This window comes from Hyperoodon ampullatus (genome assembly GCF_949752795.1).
Source record: "Hyperoodon ampullatus genome assembly, chromosome: 6".
In the NCBI taxonomy this organism is placed as follows: domain Eukaryota; kingdom Metazoa; phylum Chordata; class Mammalia; order Artiodactyla; family Ziphiidae; genus Hyperoodon; species Hyperoodon ampullatus.
This window is the reverse complement of record NC_136919.1, coordinates 25,181,867-25,201,425: the sequence shown is the minus strand read 5'-3', so window position 1 is coordinate 25,201,425 and position 19,559 is coordinate 25,181,867. Positions and strand designations below refer to the sequence as shown.

General features: G+C 46.3%; 1 protein-coding gene across 1 annotated transcript in view; it reads left to right on the top strand.

Annotated features, from left to right (window-relative positions):
* GABBR2 (gamma-aminobutyric acid type B receptor subunit 2) overlaps positions 1 to 19,559 on the top strand; it is a gene marked incomplete at both ends in the record, with an annotated part of 366,518 nt that overhangs the window by 253,356 nt on the left and 93,603 nt on the right. The window contains one exon of the mRNA XM_079706435.1: positions 15,233 to 15,293. Coding sequence (XP_079562561.1) covers positions 15,233 to 15,293 — 61 coding nt within the window. The remainder of the gene's footprint in view (positions 1 to 15,232; positions 15,294 to 19,559) is intronic.

Sequence of the window (19,559 nt, the reverse complement as noted above, 5' to 3'; positions counted from 1 at the left end):
AAGTCCTGCGTTAATAATGAATTTAAATGAACTGGTTGCCAAGGGATAAAGAGAACTGAACCTCAGTTTCTTCATCTATAAAAGGGAATTAATGATCTCTGCCCAGCCTACCCCAGAGAGCTGCCACGAAGATCGTCAAAGCTGTGGGTTAGAATCTTTCATTCAGGACTCTTCTGGTGCAAGTAATTGAAAACCGTACTTAACCAGAGATAACCATGAGATCCAGGATGAGGCTTCTCCATCTCTCCATCCCTGGCTCTGCTTTCTCCTATGCCAGCTCCATCCTCAGCCTCTGCACAGTTGCTTCTCCTTCCCATAATCACAGCACCAAGTCTGGGGAGGGGGGAAGGAGCCCATTTCCCCAAAAGCGCCAACAAAAATCCCTGGAGATCCCTCTTAGCCTCGATTGACTAACTTGGGTCATGTACCCATCCCTGAACCAATCACTGTAGCTAGAGGATAGGTTGCACTGATTGGCTTAGTGTAAGTCATGTGATCCAGCCTTACATAAAGTCAGCTACACAGAACTTCAAGGCTGAGAGTGGAGCCTAGAAGATCCCTCTGTTGGTTTTTCTCTCTTCTCTTCTCCCACAGACCTATTTTCTACCATTCTCTGTGCCCTTAGAGGTTGATCCCGTAGATGACATCACCCAGGATCCCTTGTCATTGGGCTTCTGGTTGAGTTTGGTCAGTGGAAAACATAGGCAGGAGATTGGAGGGCATGGGAGAGAGAGGTCAGAGTGCAGCCCCCTCCACCACTTTGGTGCTGCATCTCCTGAAATAGCTGTGCCCCTACCTCCATGGCTAAGTCTTCTCCTCTGTGTCTCCCACTCTTATGAAGCTCCAGGGACACTCTAACTTCCTTTGCCCCCAAGTAACAGCTCCTGCCATTGCTAATCTATGGGCACATCACCTTCCCTATTCTCCTCCCTCAATCTGCCCCTCAACCCCCGCTCTGTAAGTAGTCCTTAATAAAGTCTCTTCTTTTGAACCATCCAGGGTGAATTGTTTCCTCCTGTGACCCTATATTTATTATCTATTACTTCATAACAGATTATCCCAAAATGTAGTTGCCTGAAGCAACAATAAACTTTTATTATCTCACATAGTTTCTGTGAGTCAGGAATTCAGCATTGACTTAGCTAACAGGTCCTGGCTTGGGTCTTTTCTGCCTCCTTCTTGAAGCCTTCCCAGCCCTTCTTGAGTGAGTAAGCTAAGACAGCTGAGGCCAGGATTACAGCCTACCTCTGGTAGAACTGTGCTGCTTCCTCCTCTTCTGCTGGGGCTGGAAGGAAAGCAAGGGGCTTCAGTTCTGCAGACATGAGCTCAGAGCCCAGCTCTGCCTTTCACAGCTGTGACCCAGGGCATGTGACTCACCTGTCTGAGCCTTGTTTGCCTCAACCAAGAAATTGGAAGGTGGCAACATCCCTAGGCCTGTGGACCACCTGGTTGGATCCCAAGCTTGGATCCATTTAACACCAGAGCAGACCTATTAGGTACTTAGCCTTACAGTGAGACCAGAGCCCAAGAATATCTGTTTGTTCACCGCGTTGTCCCTAGAGCCCAGCACAGTGCCTGGCCCAAAGGAGAAAGATCCCCAAAATGTGATGAATGAATGAGTACATAAATGACTGACTGAGCAACATACAAATGAACAGAGCATAGACCCCCTTGACTCCAGTTGGCTTCCACTGCCCTTAAGGTAAAGTCTAGGTTCTGTTTTATTTTGCTTAACTTCACTCAGGTACAGAGAACTGAGTTCATTTTCGTCATCAAGGCCCAGCTCTGTTTCATTCATTCATTCACTTATTCATTCCTTTGTATTCCTGTTCCCCACTCCCATCCCCCTTCCTCCACAATAGGCATCCTAATGAGTCTAATTGTACCTTTTTTTTGTATGTAGTTTTGCAAAATGTGTATTGTTGTGTGTATGTATTTTTAGTTTATGTAAATAGTATTGTGTTATAGGTCATCTTTTTTTCTTACTTTCTCATTAAGCCATATATATCCATTCATTTTGCTCCTTGTATATCTAATCTGCTACTTATGGTTCTCCCCAGGTCATCTCCATCTCTCTCACACACAGACACACACACACACAGACACACACACACACAGACACACATACTGTAGTGTGTATAATTAGTGCCCTTCCAGGTCTCCTTATGAGAATTCCTTAAGGCTGTATCCCAGGAGTGGAATTCTGGTTCCGAGGGTATATGGACACTTAATTGGACTGAGTAGTGCCAGATGCTGCCCAGAATAGCTGCTCCTATGACATCCCATCAGTGATGCACTAGGTCACTGTGTGTCTAAGTCCTCACCAACACCTGCATTATCTGTATTTCAAATTTTTGCCATTTTAATTCATATAAAGTGACATCACTTTATTTTCTCTGATTTCTAATGATATCGAGCATCCTTTCATGTGCCTATTTGCTCTGGGTTTCCTCTTTTGTAAATTGCTTCTTTATGCTTTGCCAATTTTTCTGATGGATTTGCTGCCTACATATTGCTAATTTTCAGGAGTGCTGTGTCTAATCTGGATGTTAATACCATGTTGATTGTAGACCTTACAAAATCTTCCATTCTGTCATCTGCCTGTTGACTTTGTTCAGGGGTCCTTTGTCTAACAGGAATGCTCAGTTTTTTGGGTTTTTTTTTGGCGGTATGTGGGCCTCTCACTGTTGTGGCCTCTCCTGTTGTGGAGCACAGGCTCCGGACGCGCAGGCTCAGCGGCCATGGCTCACGGGCCCAGCCGCTCCGCGGCATGTGGGATCTTCCCGGACCGGGGCACGAACCCATGTCCCCTGCATCGGCAGGAGGACTCTCAACCACTGCGCCACCAGGGAAGCCCTGCTCAGTTTTGATGTAATCAAATTAATCCATTTTTTGGGCCTTATGGTTTGTCCTTTTGAAGTTTTGTTTGAGGAGTTTTCCTTACCCTTAGGTTTTGAAGATATTCTCCTACATTTTCTTCTAATCAAGATTGCTTCCTACATCAAGCTTGTTCCCTCTGTAAGGGGAATTCTTGGCCCAGCCTTCAGATAATGTAAGCTTTGTCTCCTTACCGAATAGGACAGGTCACAAGTGGATGTCGCGGAGGATCCCGGGCTAGAACCCTGGCGGCCCGCCTCCCAGCACAGCACCCCTTCTGCCTGGCCACCTCCTGCAGCCTGAGCCCCCTGGCCTCCTGCCTGGACTGCTGCCATACCAGCTGCCTCTTTTGAGCCCTCCCTCCAGCCCCCAGGCCAATCTGCAGCCCACGCGGCTTAAAGTGAAGCTTGCAACAGATTGCAAATTGCATGTCTCAGATTTTCAGGCTGACTGGTCAGCAGTTTGGTTTTCCTTGTGGAGACTAATCTATTTAACAAAACTAGAACATACAGTAAAGCAAAATTAAATATTTCTAATTGTGGGGACGCTTGCATCTGCAGATGACCAGGAAAGAAGGGAGGTTCGGGGTGGGGGCAGAAAGCTTAGAGAAGGTTTCGTGCTTCATAGCTTTAGAGCTACAAAGCTCCCGTGGCTCAGCCACTCACCCAGGAACCCAGGCAAAGACGCCACTCACTGGCCCCGCCAGCTCCCCTGTGCTGGCTGTGCAGGCAAGCAGTGGCACCACCAAATCGGAAAGCCTTTCTTCACTTCTCCACTTTCCTCACCCCTCACCCCTCACATCCCGGCCGCCTCTAGGCCCCTAGGACTCCACCTCCTTCCCATCTTTGAATCATGGACTCTTCTCCATCTATGTCACCCTCATCTCTTGCTTGGATTCCACAACAGCTTCTAACTGTCTTCCTTGCCTCCAGTCTTGCCCTCGTGACCAGACATTTTCCATACAGCAGCCAGAGTAGTTTTTTGTTTGTTTGTTTGTTTGTTTTGCTTTTAATGAGATATAGGAATTGTATATATTTAAGGGGTACAATTTGATGATATGATATATGTATACATTGTGAAATAATCACCACAATCAAGGTAATTAACATACCCATCACATCACAAAGTTACCTTTTTCTTTTCTTTTTTTTTTGTTTTCTGGTGAGAACACTTAAGATCTACCCCCTTAGCGAGTGTTAAGTATACAGTGCAGTATTGTTAACTGCAGTCTCCAGGCTGTACATTAGACCTCCAGAATTTATTCATCCTGCATAACTAGGAGTTTGTTCCCTTTGACTAACATGTCCCTATTTCTCCTAACCCCAGCCCCTGGCAACCACCATTCTATTCTCTGCTTCTATGAACTTGACTATTGTAGATTCTACATATAAGTGATGCCATGAAGTATTTATCTTTCTGTGTCTAGCTTATTTCATTTAGCATAATGTCCTCCAGGTCCATCGTGTTGTCACAAGTGGCAGGATTTCCTTCCTTTTGAAGAGCATCTGGGGATTGTTACTTCCTGGTTTACAGCCCTTCTGGGCCCCCTTTGGATCATGAGGTCCAAAGTCCTGCCTAATGTGGCTCCTGCCTTGCTGCTTCCACTCCCCCACCTCCTGCGCACCCCCCACCAGCCACCTTGTCCTTCCTTGTGGTCCTCCAGAGAGTTAAGCTCTCTTCTGCCTCCAGGCCTTTGCATATGCTGTTCCCTCTGCCCAGAACATTCCCTTTCCCATCCTTTCTGCCTGGCTAACTCACACTCATTCTTCCCTGCCCCCTGCCAAGCCACCCCCTCACAAGACAGGTGCCCTTCCTCTGTGCTCCCACAAGCCTCTGTACCCACCCTCTCGTAGCAGTTATCACGCTGTCTTGTAACTTTATTTTTTTTTAACATGTCACCTCCATTAGACCGGGAGCTTCTAGAAAAAAAAGGACTTTGACTTCGTGCACCTCCACTGGGTCAGGCATAAGCATGCCAAGTCCCAAACACAGAATGTTGCAATTGCTTCCTCATTTTATCTGTGGAAATTTGAGGCCCAGAGAGAGGAAGGAACATAATTATGGGCACACAGGGAGTTGGTGACAAAACTGGGACTAGAACCCTGAACTTCCCCCTCTAAGCCAGTGTGCTTTCTGGTTTAATTTAAAGAAACAGTCTCCGCAAACACCATTCGGCCCAGACCTCCAATACCGATAGCCCACAGGGACATCTTGGTCTCCCAGCCTGTGATAACCTCCAAGCTTCTGTGATAACCAGCTCCTCTGCCTTGGGCCACTTGTCTCTTTCGGTCCCTCTCACACCATGGAGCTAACTGAGCATCTACCCTTGGCCAGTATCCTTTCTCTCTCCCTCTCCTTCTCCTCCATAGCCCTTCCTGAGGGATCCTGCTTCAGTGCCCCCTAAACAGAGAACCCAGTTCATTCAACTCAACGAGAATTAACAAATAGTCCTGTACTCCTATCCTTTCTGCCCCGGGGGCGGGGGGTTGGGGGGGGCGCTCCATCTCAGCAGGAGGCAATTACAATAGGCAGTTCAGGGTAGAAGAAGCGGGGGGCACGCCCTGAGGTAGAGGCAGGGCAGGCAGCATCAGCATCACCTGCCAGTGTACCATCGAGGACATGAGTGGAGAAGGCCACTTTAATTGGGGCCTGACAAATAGGGCTTATGCTGGAGGACTGAGTCCTGCCAGGGACCACATGGTAGACAGAGAGGATGAGGTACTAGCAGAAAAACAGAAACCAAACTAGGCATTTCAAACAGAGGAGATTTAATACAGGGAGTTGTTTAATAGGTTTCGGAAGGACAAAGGAGTATAAAAGGAACACTGGCGCAGTTCAGAGGTACCAACTGCTGAAAGAAACAGTAATCACCTCTAGGCTAGAAGAATGAAAGGAAGAGGTAAGGCTACCAGACACTGGGAGCTCAGAAAATGTCCACAGAGTAGTATTCAGACGTCTGAGGAGGGGCACTGCCCACCTGCTGCTGGCACCGCGCAGGGGGTGTAGCAGGACTGGCACTAGCCACAGAACCCCGACAGAGGCCTGGGGAAATGGGGATTCCTGAGTCCTTCTTCTCTCCCGATTTCCACCCTCCCTCAGGGTCTGCTCTTGGCAGAGCTAATGAGGAGGCTGGGGAGGAGGCTGGGAGACGTGGCCCACAGAGTCCCAGGCCCAGCATTGCAGAGCGCAGTGGAGAAGGGCATAGTAACGGGCACAAGCCCCTTCTCCAGCTCTTCCCACTCTGATTTGAAGCCCCTCCCCCACTTCTAAGAAGAGATTCTCACCGGCCCCTTGAGCGGTTAAAAACTAGGCATTTCTCTTCAGTTTCACATTCCTGAGAGACGGGCTTGGGCTCTGGTGTGCTGGAACCAGCTCCTGCAGGCTGCCTAGAGCCAGTTGTTAATAGCTTGAAATCTGCCTTGGTGGGAATATTTACACAGTGGAAATTGGCAAACACGACAAGTCAGGACTCTTCCTGGCCCCCCCACCCCCCAAAGAGCCATTTAAACACTTGCCAACACATCCCTGACTCCCTCCTCTTCCACCTACCTCCTGTTCTACCCCTGCTCCTCCCCCCTAGCCCAAGGCTGCTTGGGACTCACTCTTAGCCCTGCAAAGAGCTCATTTTCTGATCAGTGACTGGTTTTTGCAAAGAAAGGCAGGATAGTATGTGGTTAGAAGCATGAGCTTGAAGTCACACCATGTCTGAGGTGAGTCCCAGTTCTACAGCCTACTAGATGTGACCCTAGGTAACTTTTAGTTTTCTCATCTGTAAAATGGAGATAATAATACGTAGTTCATCCCATTGAGGTTGTTGTTGAGAATTTATTAATAAAGGAGAACCCCAGAAAAAGAAATCTTAGATAAAATACACAAATGTTTCAGCAGAGCTAAAAATAACTTAAAGGATGTTATTGCTGCATGTTCTGCAGAGAGAAACCTGAGAAGAGAGATGAAAAGGGACTTGCCCCAATTCCCTTCCTAGAAAATGGCAGAGCACAGCCCAGATCTACCTCTTCAGACCCCTCGTTCATTGCTCTTTCCATTATTCTAAGTTGAGGGGGAAATGTGCTTATGCTTGCACAGATCTTTGGCTCTTATTCAGGAAAACTCTAAGCTGTCAGTAAAAATTAATCTATTCCAAGAGGGAGTATTATTTTCTTGGTGATGATGTTGCTATTTTTAGCTGTAAAAAATGTGCCTCCTTATAACAGCCTTTCAAAAAAAAGTTTTTAATAAAGTTTTCCTGTTACTAAAATAACACATGCTCATTAGAGGATATTGGAAAATATTGAAAAGTAAAAAGATGAAAAAGCCATAATCCCACAACCCAGGACCAACCACTGTTGGTTGGGAGTAATTTTTTACTTGGCGGGAATAATTTTTACATTTATGAACATACTGTATATTCAATTTTTATCCTTTTTTACTTACATATCGTATTAGTTAAAGTAAATAACAGTAGCTGCTGTAACAAAGATATCTCAGAATCTCAGTGAATTAACATAGTAAAAATGTATCTTTCTCTTATATAAAGTCCAAAGTGGATGTTTCTGGTTGGTGGACAGCCTTTCTGCATGATTATTCACGGACCCAGGCTCCTTTGTCTCATGTCCCCACCGTTCCTCGGGCCTCGGAGTTCACTGATAGATCCTGTGAATCTCGTTGGCAGATGGGGGAAGTGCGGGAGCATGAAGGGTCTTATGGGAGGTTTTCATGGGCCAGACCTGGAATGACATGTGCCACTTCTGCCCACATTCCATTGGCTAGAAATGTCACATGGCCTCACCTAGGTGTAAGGGAGGTAAGAAAATGCAGTCTAACCATGTGCCCAGGAGGAAAAGGAAATGGATTTGGTGAACAACTAGCCAGTGTCTGGCACAATCAGAATATCACTTTTTCCATTATTTTATAACTTTTATAATATAATGTTCAAGTCTGCATAACCTCGATCAAGTCACCCCCGATTAAAACCCTTCAGTGGCTCCCCTTGCGTTCAGAATTAAGCCTGGCGTCCTTGATAAACCTATAAGGTTCTGCATGACCTTGCACCTGTCCACCTTGCCCATTCCACTTCATGGTCATCTCCCCTCAATCACCACTTTCAGTTCCACTGCCGTTGTTTCAGCTCCTGCCACTTCCCAGTCTCTTTCCTGCCTTGGGACCTTTGTACTTGCAATTCCTCTTCCCAGGAATCTCTCCTCTCACTCTTAGCTAAGTCCTTCAGGTCTCAATGCAAATGCCACCTCCCCAGAAAAGCCCTCCTTTACCCCCAGTCTAATTCAGGTCTTGTAGTTCTTTCTTGCAGCACCCTGTTCTTTCCTTTATATCACTTACTGTAGTTTGCAATTATATATTTATCAGTGTATTTATTGTTTAATGTCTATACCTCCCACCAGACTGCAGGCTCCATGCACTCTAGGACCATGTGGACTTTGCTCACTCTATCCGGTGCCTGCCTGGCATGTACCTGACACATGTTAGGTGCTCAACAGTGCTGACTGATTGAATGCATGTATCATAATATTTCATCATGCGTCTATCACAGTTTACTTTGCTATTGGCCTATTTCTTGGAGATCTCATTCATTTCTGATATTTTGCTATTCTTTTTTAAATTAATTTTTATTGGAGTATAGTTGTTTTACAATGTTGTGTTAGTTTCTACTGTACTGTTTTGTTTGCTATTTTAAACAAGCTTGACTCTCGTATCATAACTGGAAGAAAAGAGGGAGTTGGTCCTGCTTCTCTTGGGCCATCCATCTAGCCATCTCCTCTTGGTCCCCGCTCCTCTCCACTTCCCCAAGCCCTGCCTTAGACCTCCACTTCCTTTGTGGCTGGTCACCACTTGAACCCTATGGGTCATCTGATCACGGTCCCTCAGAAGGATACCCCTCCATTTAATGCCCACCAGCAGAAGGATGGCAGTGGGCAGGCCACACTTCCCTTGCTGACCCTCCTTTTAACTCCCTGAAAACCAGTTGCTGAAGACCCAATGGATACATCAAACTTTCCTCAAGACTTAGGTCCATCAAAAGCATTTTTATGTAAGAAATATTTTAAGTAGTATGCAAAATATAACTTGTCTTATAGCCCAAGGGACATGCAGGAAAAAAAAGAGTATTTTTCACCTTTACAGAACATGTGGGTAGATATACCCAATTGCTTGGTATTTCTCTTTTATGTCCTGTCATCCCTTGGGAAACAGAAAGCACCTTCTTCTTCAAGCTTACATGAAGAGGATCTGTAGTCTTTATGGAAAAATCTGACTAGCAGCGTAACCCCCAAATTTTCTCAAAATCCTCATGATTCATTTGAGACCAACGTTGTCCTGGGAGAAGGGCTGGCAGCAGAACAGTCTGAGGTGGGGTTGGATCATCCATACAGATAGTGATGGGCCAGCCAGGGTCCTCTGTCACCCTTCAGCTTCCATCTCCTTAGAGATTCACTGCCTGTGTGACATGTCAGGACAGATCTTGTTTCCCCACAGCATAACTCAAACACTCAACTGAGCATACTTGCTCACATCTCCCAAAGACAAATATGACTGCCCAGAGACAAGAGTACAGTTAGAGTCATAGTAAGGACGGAATGCCTTCCCTAAATGCACCGTGATCGGCAGAGACTGTGTCCCTCAGTGGGCCCAGGGCTCCACAAGATTAGACTGAGCCTAGCGAGTCTTCCCTCTGTGTAGCCTCCAGCTCCAGCCCGACATCAGATCATTTTCCAGGGCAGGGAGTCCCTTCGCTTTGAAAGAGACAAAAAAATTTTCCAGTGTAGGGCTTGACCTGTACAATTCATGAACTGTTGTTGGAATAAATTTCACTCATGCTTAGTCGTGAAACATTAAAGATAAACAATGAAAACAATTAATTTTTCTAAGAGGAGGCCACTGAATCCTACTGACTGCTGGAATACTTAGTGTACATTTTACTCTCCACTGATTTTTCTGAGGACATCAGGTGGAATTTTGCAAACTCGGATTACCTGGAGCATTATAAGAGTTAACCTTTGTGTGCGCCAACCCTAGGTTATGCCTTTTTCATAATTGTCTTTTTTTTTTTTTTTTTGTGCGGTACGCGGGCCTCTCACTGCTGTGGCCTCTCCCGTTGTGGAGCACAGGCTCCGGACGCACAGGCTCAGCAGCCATGGCTCACGGGCCTAGCCACTCCGCGACATGTGGGATCTTCCTGGACTGGGGTGCGAACCCGTGTCCCCTGCATCGGCAGGCAGACTCTCAACCACTGCGCCACCAGGGAAGCCCCCATAATTGTCTTCTTTAATTCTCACAAACAATCCTGAGAAGTACGTGTTTTTCTTCCTATTTTTCAAGTAGGAGAATTGATGCTCAGAAACACTCAATGACTGTCCAAGGTCACACTGATGGCAAATGTACCCTTGTCTGGCGAATGCAGAAACAAGTTTTTTTCCATATGTTGTTCTATGTGTTCTGAAGATTCTTCTAAAAAAGAAAATTCAAATTTATCGCTCCCAGTTCAACCTGAACTGTTAGTTTGGATCAGCTTTTATGAAACAGATTGCTCTCCTTGACATCAGCAACATCTCTTTCAGGAAAAAGAAAAATCCTATAAATTATCCACTTGGGGTTTTACCTCCATTATTTTATTTGCATTCCAAATCTGCTCATTTCAGAGGGAGATTTAATACAGGGAACCGGCTACAAGTTTGTTGGAAGGGACGGAGGAGCAAATCAGGTAGGTGCTGTCACCAGAGAGAAGTGTTTACAGAAAATGGCCAAGCCCCTTGGGCTGCAGGAGCAATAAGAGGAATGGTATTGCCATTGCCTCTGACATGCCTGAAGTGCTTTCTGTTTTCTTGACTCCATGCTGATTGGTAATGGATTCTAACTTCCGAGGAGTTCATAAGTGACCACAGAGCAGATTTGGAATGCAAATAAAGTAATGGAGACGCAAGCACGCTGGCTTCTGAGGCTCCTGCCACTGCTGTTTCTGCCACTGTAGGGACCCCAGCACTGGCTACTGAGCAGTTATCCCGAGCCCCACTGCACATACTGACAGTGCAGGGCTACTGGGGCCCATGGACACCTGCAGTCACTCGGCTCCTGCTGCTGCAACCAAAGCAGGAAAAAAAAAAAAATAGCTTTTCCCTTCTGCACACTTTCTAATCCCCCATGAATGCTTCTCATTAGCAGAACCTAAATGGAAACCAGCTGGCAGGGGATTCTGGGAAGTATGGTTTCCAGGCTGTGGGCCCCTGCAACACAGAGGAGGACACAGAAGAGTGAGTGTGGACTGTGAGCAAAAGACAGATATCAGCCACCACCCCAGCCAGAGTTATCAAACTCCACTGCTTTGGAGTGTAATGCATCCCATGGATTGGTCTCAAGTGGATGTAATCATCCTCGGTTACAGCCCTGGATTGCACACGGCAAAAGCTTAAGGAGAAGAAAAAAAAAAAAAAGCTTAAGGAGAGTCACAGCATTTATATGTACATAAAGAATATGTGTGTGGGAGAAAAGCAAAAAGTAATCCCTGCTCAAGCTGGGGTTTTAGGAACCGAAGTCAGCCCAGCTCCCCTGGCTGAGATGCCAGGCCACAGCGAAACCAAAGAGTCTAATTGCCGTGTGGGCCTCACTGGGAATCCACTGCCTCTGTTCCCACCGCCTTATCCCTCAGGCTCCTTCTGGTTGTGAAAAAGAGATATTTCCAATGACCTTTGATGGCAGGTGTCTTAGGCCGGTTTACCCACGAAACAGACTCTGAGACAAAGATTCACATACAGGAAGTTTATCAGGGAGGCTCTCAGGAACAAAACACGAAGGGAGGAAGCGAAGCAGCGTCAGGCAGAGGGATGAGTTGAATTGGGCACAGCTGCAGTCACGGCCTCAGCCACCCCCACCCCCCATGGGGACCTCTGGAGCCCACGGTCCTTCACAGCTGTCCTGAGTTGAGGCAAGGGGGCTTAAACTACTGTGTCCCTTCACACTGACCACTGGATGGAGGCCGCCCCCAAGGAGGGACATAACCTTAACTGGCACCCTTTGGGCAACCCAGCAGCAGCCAAGATGCTGGGGAAGTAAGTGTCTCCATCCTCAAGGGGGCATCTGGTCACCTACCATGGTGCCCACACCCCCAGGATGGTAGTAGTGGAAGGGAAGCGTCTGCTGCTCAGGCCACAGTGCTCAGCCACCTTGGTGATGAACTCTGAGCTGGCTAGAGAGAGGATGTGACCACCACCCTAGCCTAAGCCTCTGTCACCTCACACCTGGATTACCAGCTGCCTAAGCCTCCCGGGTCTCTATTCCCATTTTCGGACAGCCAGAGCAATCTTCTCAAATCTTAAATCAGATCATATTGCTGCTTTGTTTAGCTCTCCACCCGCATGGCTCTGCACTGCACTTAGCATCCCCTCCAGAGCCCTGTCAGGGCCCCCAGGCCCCACCTACCTGCCCGCTCCCTCACTACACTCCTCCTGCTGGCCCTTTCTGTTCTTTCCCACCTGAGGGCTTTTGTCCTGGCCTTTCCCTTTGCCTGGAGTAGCTGCTTCTTGCTGTACAGGGCTCAGCTCTTATGTCACCTCTGCAGTGAGGTCTTTCCTGACCACACAGTAAATTCACTCCGCTTGTCTAGGCACTCCCTTTTGATTTTCTTCACAGCACTCTTCACTAACTGAAATCGTCTCGTTCATTTTTTGGTGAACATGTTTTGCCTGTCTCTCCTAATCAAATACAAAGCTTTCTGAGAGCAGGAATCAGCACCTAAAAGAGGACCGGCCCGGGGCAGGTAAATATTTATGGAATGTCGTGAGTTGTCCATCTGCTAACATGGAGGCCATCCATCAGTCAGAATTTCATGAAAATCACCTGATTGGCTTATGACCTTCCTTGCTGGTGTCCAGTCCTATTGACGTTGGCCTGGCTGGGGTGGTAGTCCCCATCCAGTCAGCCGTGCTCAAGGTTGCAGACTTGGCATCATCTATCCAACCCAAGAGATGCCATGGTCACAACCTCAGGAAAGAATCATGTGTCAAATCTTCCTCAGAAGGGGGCTCCACAGAGCTTCTCCGCTCTTCTCTGGTGCAGAGCCTCGATATAGCCAGTTACCCATCTGCTTGTCCGTGTTACCCTCAGTTACCACAGTCACAGGCCTCTCATCTTTCTCCCTTTGGCTGAACACACGGCGGCCCGTGTGGTTTGGGAACTCAGTCACTTGGGGGCTGATGTTTCTGAGCGGTGAAGCCACCTTGGATTAGGGCCCAACAGTTTACCCCTTTGCCAGCTGAAATCATGTGATGTTGAAAATCTCTTCTCAAAGGTTGGAAAGCTTCCTGGAAGCTTGGAATCTTTTTTATTTCAGCTCTCTGCTATTAAATGTGTTTAAATAAAAATTACTGGTGCCATTTACTGAGTGCCCGTTGAAGACCAGGAGCTGTGCTAGGTCCCTAACTCAGGTGTTCAGGAACTTGCCCAAGGGGGCCCTGAACCCAGCTTTGTGATACTCAGACACTGGCCTCCTCCCACTGCAGTACCTGAAAAATTAAGGAGTTAGGAGGAGCTACTGTGAGTAAAAATAGCTACTGTGAGAAAAGTAAAATATGACAGGTCTTACTTCAAAGATGAACTAATGAGTTTTATCTAAAAAGTAAAGGAGAAAGGAAAAAAAACCCAAAAAGTAAAGGGAGGTTCTTTCTCACCCCCGCCCTGTATTCCACTCCAGTATTATTCCATCCACTCTTTGAATACCATTCAATATCTTTTTTTAATTTAACTAATAAAGATTCTGCAGAATTTGTCCACATTTTATGTCTAGAAGTCTTTGGAGTTCTTCAAAGCTTGGCAGGAGATGGGTGAATTAGTTAGATCTCCACTTTTGTCAAACAAAGAAATGTCCTGTGGACAATATCTGCATCTTTTTCGCCCATGCAAAGTGGTCCATTCACATAAAAGCGATCCTTTGGAAGATGTTCTGTGTTTTTTAATCATCCCTAGAAATAAAATCACAGCTCCTGTCTCACCTTACATTGAAGTGTTTTCACACTCCAGGGAATTGCTTACCGTCAACTGAATATAGAATTCGGTGGGCGTTAGTTTCAAACTGATACTACTAGCAGCTGTCTTCAGGATCTCAAAAAGGTGTCAAGTGGCCTTAGAAGGTGTTTCTCATTCCGAGAACAGGTTGAGTGATTCTCTTTGTTCCAAAAGCCTCAGGGCCTCAGACTTTGGCTTTCCATCAAGGGAAGATATGTACTTTCTGGCACTTTCTCTTGAGAATTGAATGGAATCTGTGGTATTGTCTTTGCTATTACCTGATGATGCAAGAGCGTAACTGCGCTCATAAAGCAGTGTACCTTTAAGACAATTTATTTTCCTAGTTTCACATTAATGGAAAGAAAGGAAGAAATTTATTTCTGGATCAGAAACAACATGCTGTAGTGAAGTTGCATGGGCATTAAAATCAAACTCGGATTTGAATCCAGCAGCCTCACTTACAATGACCTTGGCATAACCTCCCTCAATCTCAGTTTCTTCACCTGTAAAATCAGAATCATCCTCCTTTCCACTCAAGCTTGTCATAAAGATTCATTTATATAACCTGCATCAATTTCCTTACATGGTTGCAGAATTTTAGGTGGACCGTAAATAGGCAAGGAGAGACCACATCCCCTCTTTATGTTCCTGGTTTATTTAGCCCAGCATATGGAAGCTGGGTATCAGCCAGCAAGGCAGATGCAGCAGATGATGCTGTCTTTAGCCCCCGGGGTCCCTAATGAGGGGTACTCAGCTGCCTGTGACACTAGTCAGGTCTCACTGGCTCAAGAAGCTTAATTTTGTGCTGCCCCGTAGCCCAGTTATATTTGGGACTGACGTCACCCCTCAGGAAGAACTTACAAAAAAACATTCTCTGTCCTTAATAAGGAATACTAACGGACCTCTAGCCCCCTTCTGGTCCTGCAGCCAAACAACCTAGGCAAAGCCCCACATTTTTATGGGTGGGGCATGGGAGCAGAGGCAGGGCCAGGCTCCAAGGGCTTCTTCATCTCTTCCTCCATCTCTCTAACGCCCTGGAAGACCTTGTCCTGGGATAACACAGGGCACATGGGTGTTTAATAAATAGTCATGATGATAATGATGATGCATATCTGGGCTTTAATGTTGGTTCCATTATTGATTTTATGCTCCTCAAATTATCCAGATAAAGTCACAACCAGTTTAAAAACAATTCATTTAATTTTGCATCCGTGGTCCAGCGGGAGTCTATTCTTTCTCCAATAATAATAATCACATTGTACAATTAATGAATTTCAGTTGAGATCAGTAGTGTTTGGGCTAATATGGCATTTCTTCTTTGTTCTTCTTTGTTTTGTTTTCTGTTTAGGGTCAAGTTGTGTTCCGGAACGGGGAGAGAATGGGGACCATTAAATTTACTCAATTTCAAGGTAGGCTTTTTGATGCTTATTCTTTCTAATTGAGGAATTCTGTATTCAAGGATGTTCTGTTTATGCAATAAAATACATCAAAAGAAATGAAAGTACGATGTTCCAGATAACAGAAAGAGTCAATAGAAAACACTTCTCTATGAAAACATTAGCTTCAACTTATTTAGAATATTTTTTCTCACCTGCATTATTTCTCAGGCCTGTTCAGTCTTTCCACATGACTCAGGCTTATTGAAAGTATGGGGCGTGGCAGTTAAGTCAATGCCAGTATTCTGAGGAATCTTGCATTGTTTTAGTTTTTGATTATAGAAATTTTCAAATAGACTCTAAAGTCAAGAGAATTGCATAATGAACCCCATGTACCCATTACCCGGCTTCAACTGTTTTCACCATTTTGCCAATCTTGCTTTATCTTGACTCACTCCATCCCCTACCCCCTTTTTTTGCTGTAATGTTTTAAAGCAGCTCCCAGACATTATCTCATTTCAATCTATAAATACTGCAGTATGCATTTCTACTAGATAAGGACTTTTTTTTTTTTTTTTGCTGTACGCGGGCCTCTCACTGCTCTGGCCTCTCCCGTTGCGGAGCACAGGCTCCGGACGCGCAGGCTCAGCGGCCATGGCTCACAGGCCTAGCCACTCCACGGCATGTGGGATCTTCCCGGACCGGGGCATGAACCCGTGTCCCCTGCATTGGCAGGCGGACTCCCAACCACTGCGCCACCAGGGAAGCCCGATAAGGACTTTTTTAAAAACGTAACGACATACTATTATTGCACCTTAAACATTTAAGAAGTTTTAATATGCTTTATTCTGAGTCTATGTTGATCATCTAATTATCTCAAAAATGACTCTATAGTTGGTTTGTTGGGGAGCCCACACAAGGTCCACTCATTGCATCTGGTTGATGTGTCTCTTTAGTCCCTTTTAATTTATAATTGTCCCACACACACTATTTACAGACCATTTGGTTTTTTAAGAAACCAGATCATCTGTCAGACTTTTCTTCTGTCAGATTTGGAAGGGACCTCAGCAGCCATTCAGACCACATTCCTCATGTGATGAGGAGGAAACGGAGGCCCAGAGAGGGACAGTGGCTTGTCAGAGCCCACAGGGTGTCTGTGAGGAGCAGGGCTGGGTCTTCTGCCTGGAGGAACTTCGGTTTGGCCCGGTATGGTCATTAGCAGGGTTGTTAGCCAGAACCATGAGACAGACCTTTCATTAATGCAGTGTTTTTCAGTATCTGGATGTTTCTAGAAAATCCAGAAATAAGAGCAGAGCCTTCTGTGTCCACTCACTTTGAGCAGATCCCAGAGCCATCCAGGGGAAGGCAAGAAATGAAATCGACTTATTCAGATTCATTCAGACAAATCCCAGCCAGATGCAGATCAGTCAGGAGAGGTGTTCTCCGGTACTGTGGCTCCATAATGCAGTCTTGTAGATTTACCCATTTGTCTTCCTGTGGCAGGTAATTGAAATGCATGTCAGCTCTCTGGTGTGCACAAAAGATGTAATTTTAGGCAAACGTAATTATTTTCCCATTTGTTAAGTCTTACTTCTTCATTGGCTGAACAAAGTAAGCATCTTGGCAAAGATACTTTTTTTTGAGTGATTGCAACTAAATTCTCTTGTCACATTTCCAGTTCTCAAATTATATCATTCTGGGAGAATATTTTGTAAATTATTGATTGGCCAATCACAGCTACAAATGCGTGCCAATTTTATTGCCTTTTTTTTTTCTGAGTGTTAGGATTAGACACCAACTCCAGTGACTGGTTTTAGGCATTTATAAGGAAAGCAGTGTAGCAAACAGTAGTTCAGAGGTGGGTTTGAAACCACCTGAGCTCAAGTCACTGTAGAACATTAGGCAAGTGACTCACCTCTCTGAGCCTCAATGTCCTCATCTGTAAAATAGGGATATGATCCTACCTACCTTCTCGGGGTGTGGGAAGAACTAGATGAGATAACACAGAGAAGCGTGCGTATATTTCTTGCTCAGCAAGTAGTAGCAATTATGATTAGCATTTAGTCAAAAATTATGATACTTTTCTGGGGCAAATCCACGTTTTCTTGGTGTGTTGAAACCCCCGGGTGCCTTTTTGTCTGCCTGCTCTTATAGCTGCTCCCAAAACTTAATGACATGTAGGGTGTCACATGGGGCAGGGCCTTAGAGATGATCTCATCCCACTGCTTCATGGTATAAGTGGAGAAACTGAGGCCCAGGGAAGGGAGGTGTTCCTCCCAGGGACACCCAGCTGGCTGGTGACAGAGAAGTGACTAGACCTCGACTTTCCCCAAGTGCCAGCCTTTGTGTGTTCACATGTACACCTGTGCCTGAGTGTCCTCCCTTTGCCACTTCTGTGTCCAGCGTTTATTGGCTGTCAGAGCTGGGCCTTGCATATACTCCTGTTTACATGTTTTTAAAACAGACGTTGATCCTGTTGGCAGAGGGCTGCTGTGCTGAGGGCATATTCTTATCAGCACAACAGTTAGTTTTCCAAATTTAGAGGGTCTCAGGAGGTACCTTCCTGCCAGAATGGAGGGGCATTGATTTATTGAGTGGCTGTCCAGGCTGGAAGGGCTCCAGGTTGTCATCTTATTTCAGAGGGGAAACTGAGGCTCAGACACGGAAAGGGACTTGCTGTGGGACGGAAAGGGACTTGCTGTGGGACAGCAAGTTCATTCATTTCCTTCTCTGGGCTCATGGTTCACCTCCAAGGGAGGCTGGTCTTCTGTCTTCTGGGACCTTCCCGGAATTTACCCAGAGGATGGGCCTGCCCCCCACCTTGGGGTTACTAGATCCTAAATTGCCTCATGCAACTGACTTCAAAAAAGGCTTCTAAAGGGGGTCACCATGCTGTTTTCTGCTGTGCCCTTCAAGCCCTCTCTCTCCCCCTCCCCCTCTGCCCTCTCTAAGAGGGGACGGTGGAACAGCAGGGCTGACTCACAGACAGCCAGCCCCAACAGTGGGGCTCCCTTTGGAGGGTCTCTCCTGAACTTACACCCAGGCTGTCTCAGTGCTCGCTGGCAGCATCTTGGAAGTTGGCCCATCCCACCATCCCTCTGAAGACCATGAAAGATGCTTTTTTGGCTTCTTGTTTGTAAAGTTCCTGGTGCCTTCTAAACCCTTTTATCTGTAGTAGAGGAAGCATTTTGTAGGAGGCTCTGTTACCTTCTTTGTAAAACTAAAACACAAATTAGTTGGAAATGGGAGGCACTTTGGAGAAGAAGACTAAAAGGGGAGCCAGGAATCCATGGTCCTGTTCTACTTTTTTTTTTTTTTTTTGGCTGCTTTGGGTCTTCGTTGCTGCGCACGGGCTTTCTCTAGTTGCGGCGAGCGGGGGCTACTCTTCGTTGCAGTGCGTGGGCTTCTCACTGTTGTGGCTTCTCTTGCTGCAGAGCACAGGCTCTAGACATGCGGGCTCAGTAGTCGTGGGTCGCGGGCTCTAGAGCGCAGGCTCAGTAGTTGTGGCGCACGGGTTTAGTTGCTCCGCGGCATGGGGATCTTTCCGTACCAGGGCTCAAACCCGTGTCCCCTGCATTGGCAGGCGGATTCTTAACCACTGCACCACCAGGGAAGCCCCTTGTTCTACTTTTTGATTCCAGAGTTGTAGGATTGGTATCACAAGAGCCTGGCACTCAGTAGACCCCTGGTACAAGTTTATTAAATTAATTTGGAGGCAAAAGATCTGGATTCAAGCCCTTGCTCTGAAGTTTACCAGCAGTGTGACCCTGGGCAAGCCACCTTATCTCCCTAAGCCTCAATTTCCTCCTCTGGAAAATGGGATGACACTAATGCCAACCCTGCCTGTCCCCTGGGGCTGGGCCAAATGACATTTTGCTCTATAAACTCTGGGTGCTAGGAAGCTAGTCACATTACTAACATGCTGCCTGGTTCCTGGCTGGCTCTTGGTAAATGTTTACTGAATTGGTGAGTGATCCGGCTCATGGAAATTAGAGAGCATGCTCATTTACTCCTGGTTTCCAGTGGCTTGAGTCAAGGCAGAATGTCTGACAAACAGGACTTAGTCTTGACAACAGAAATGTGAACTGAAGCTACTTCACAATGGTGGCCATTGTTGTTCCAGGCTGGAGAAATGACCTTTTGTGCAAACTTAGGAATGCTGGATAGACAGAACTACTCTAAAATAATGTGTCAGGGCTAGCCCCATGGTCCCTCTTGAGGCTGAGGCATTTTGTATCCAGAGAGAGTTTCGGAGCCCTAAACATGACCTTCCTCACTCCCAGCTTCCCTCCATTTACT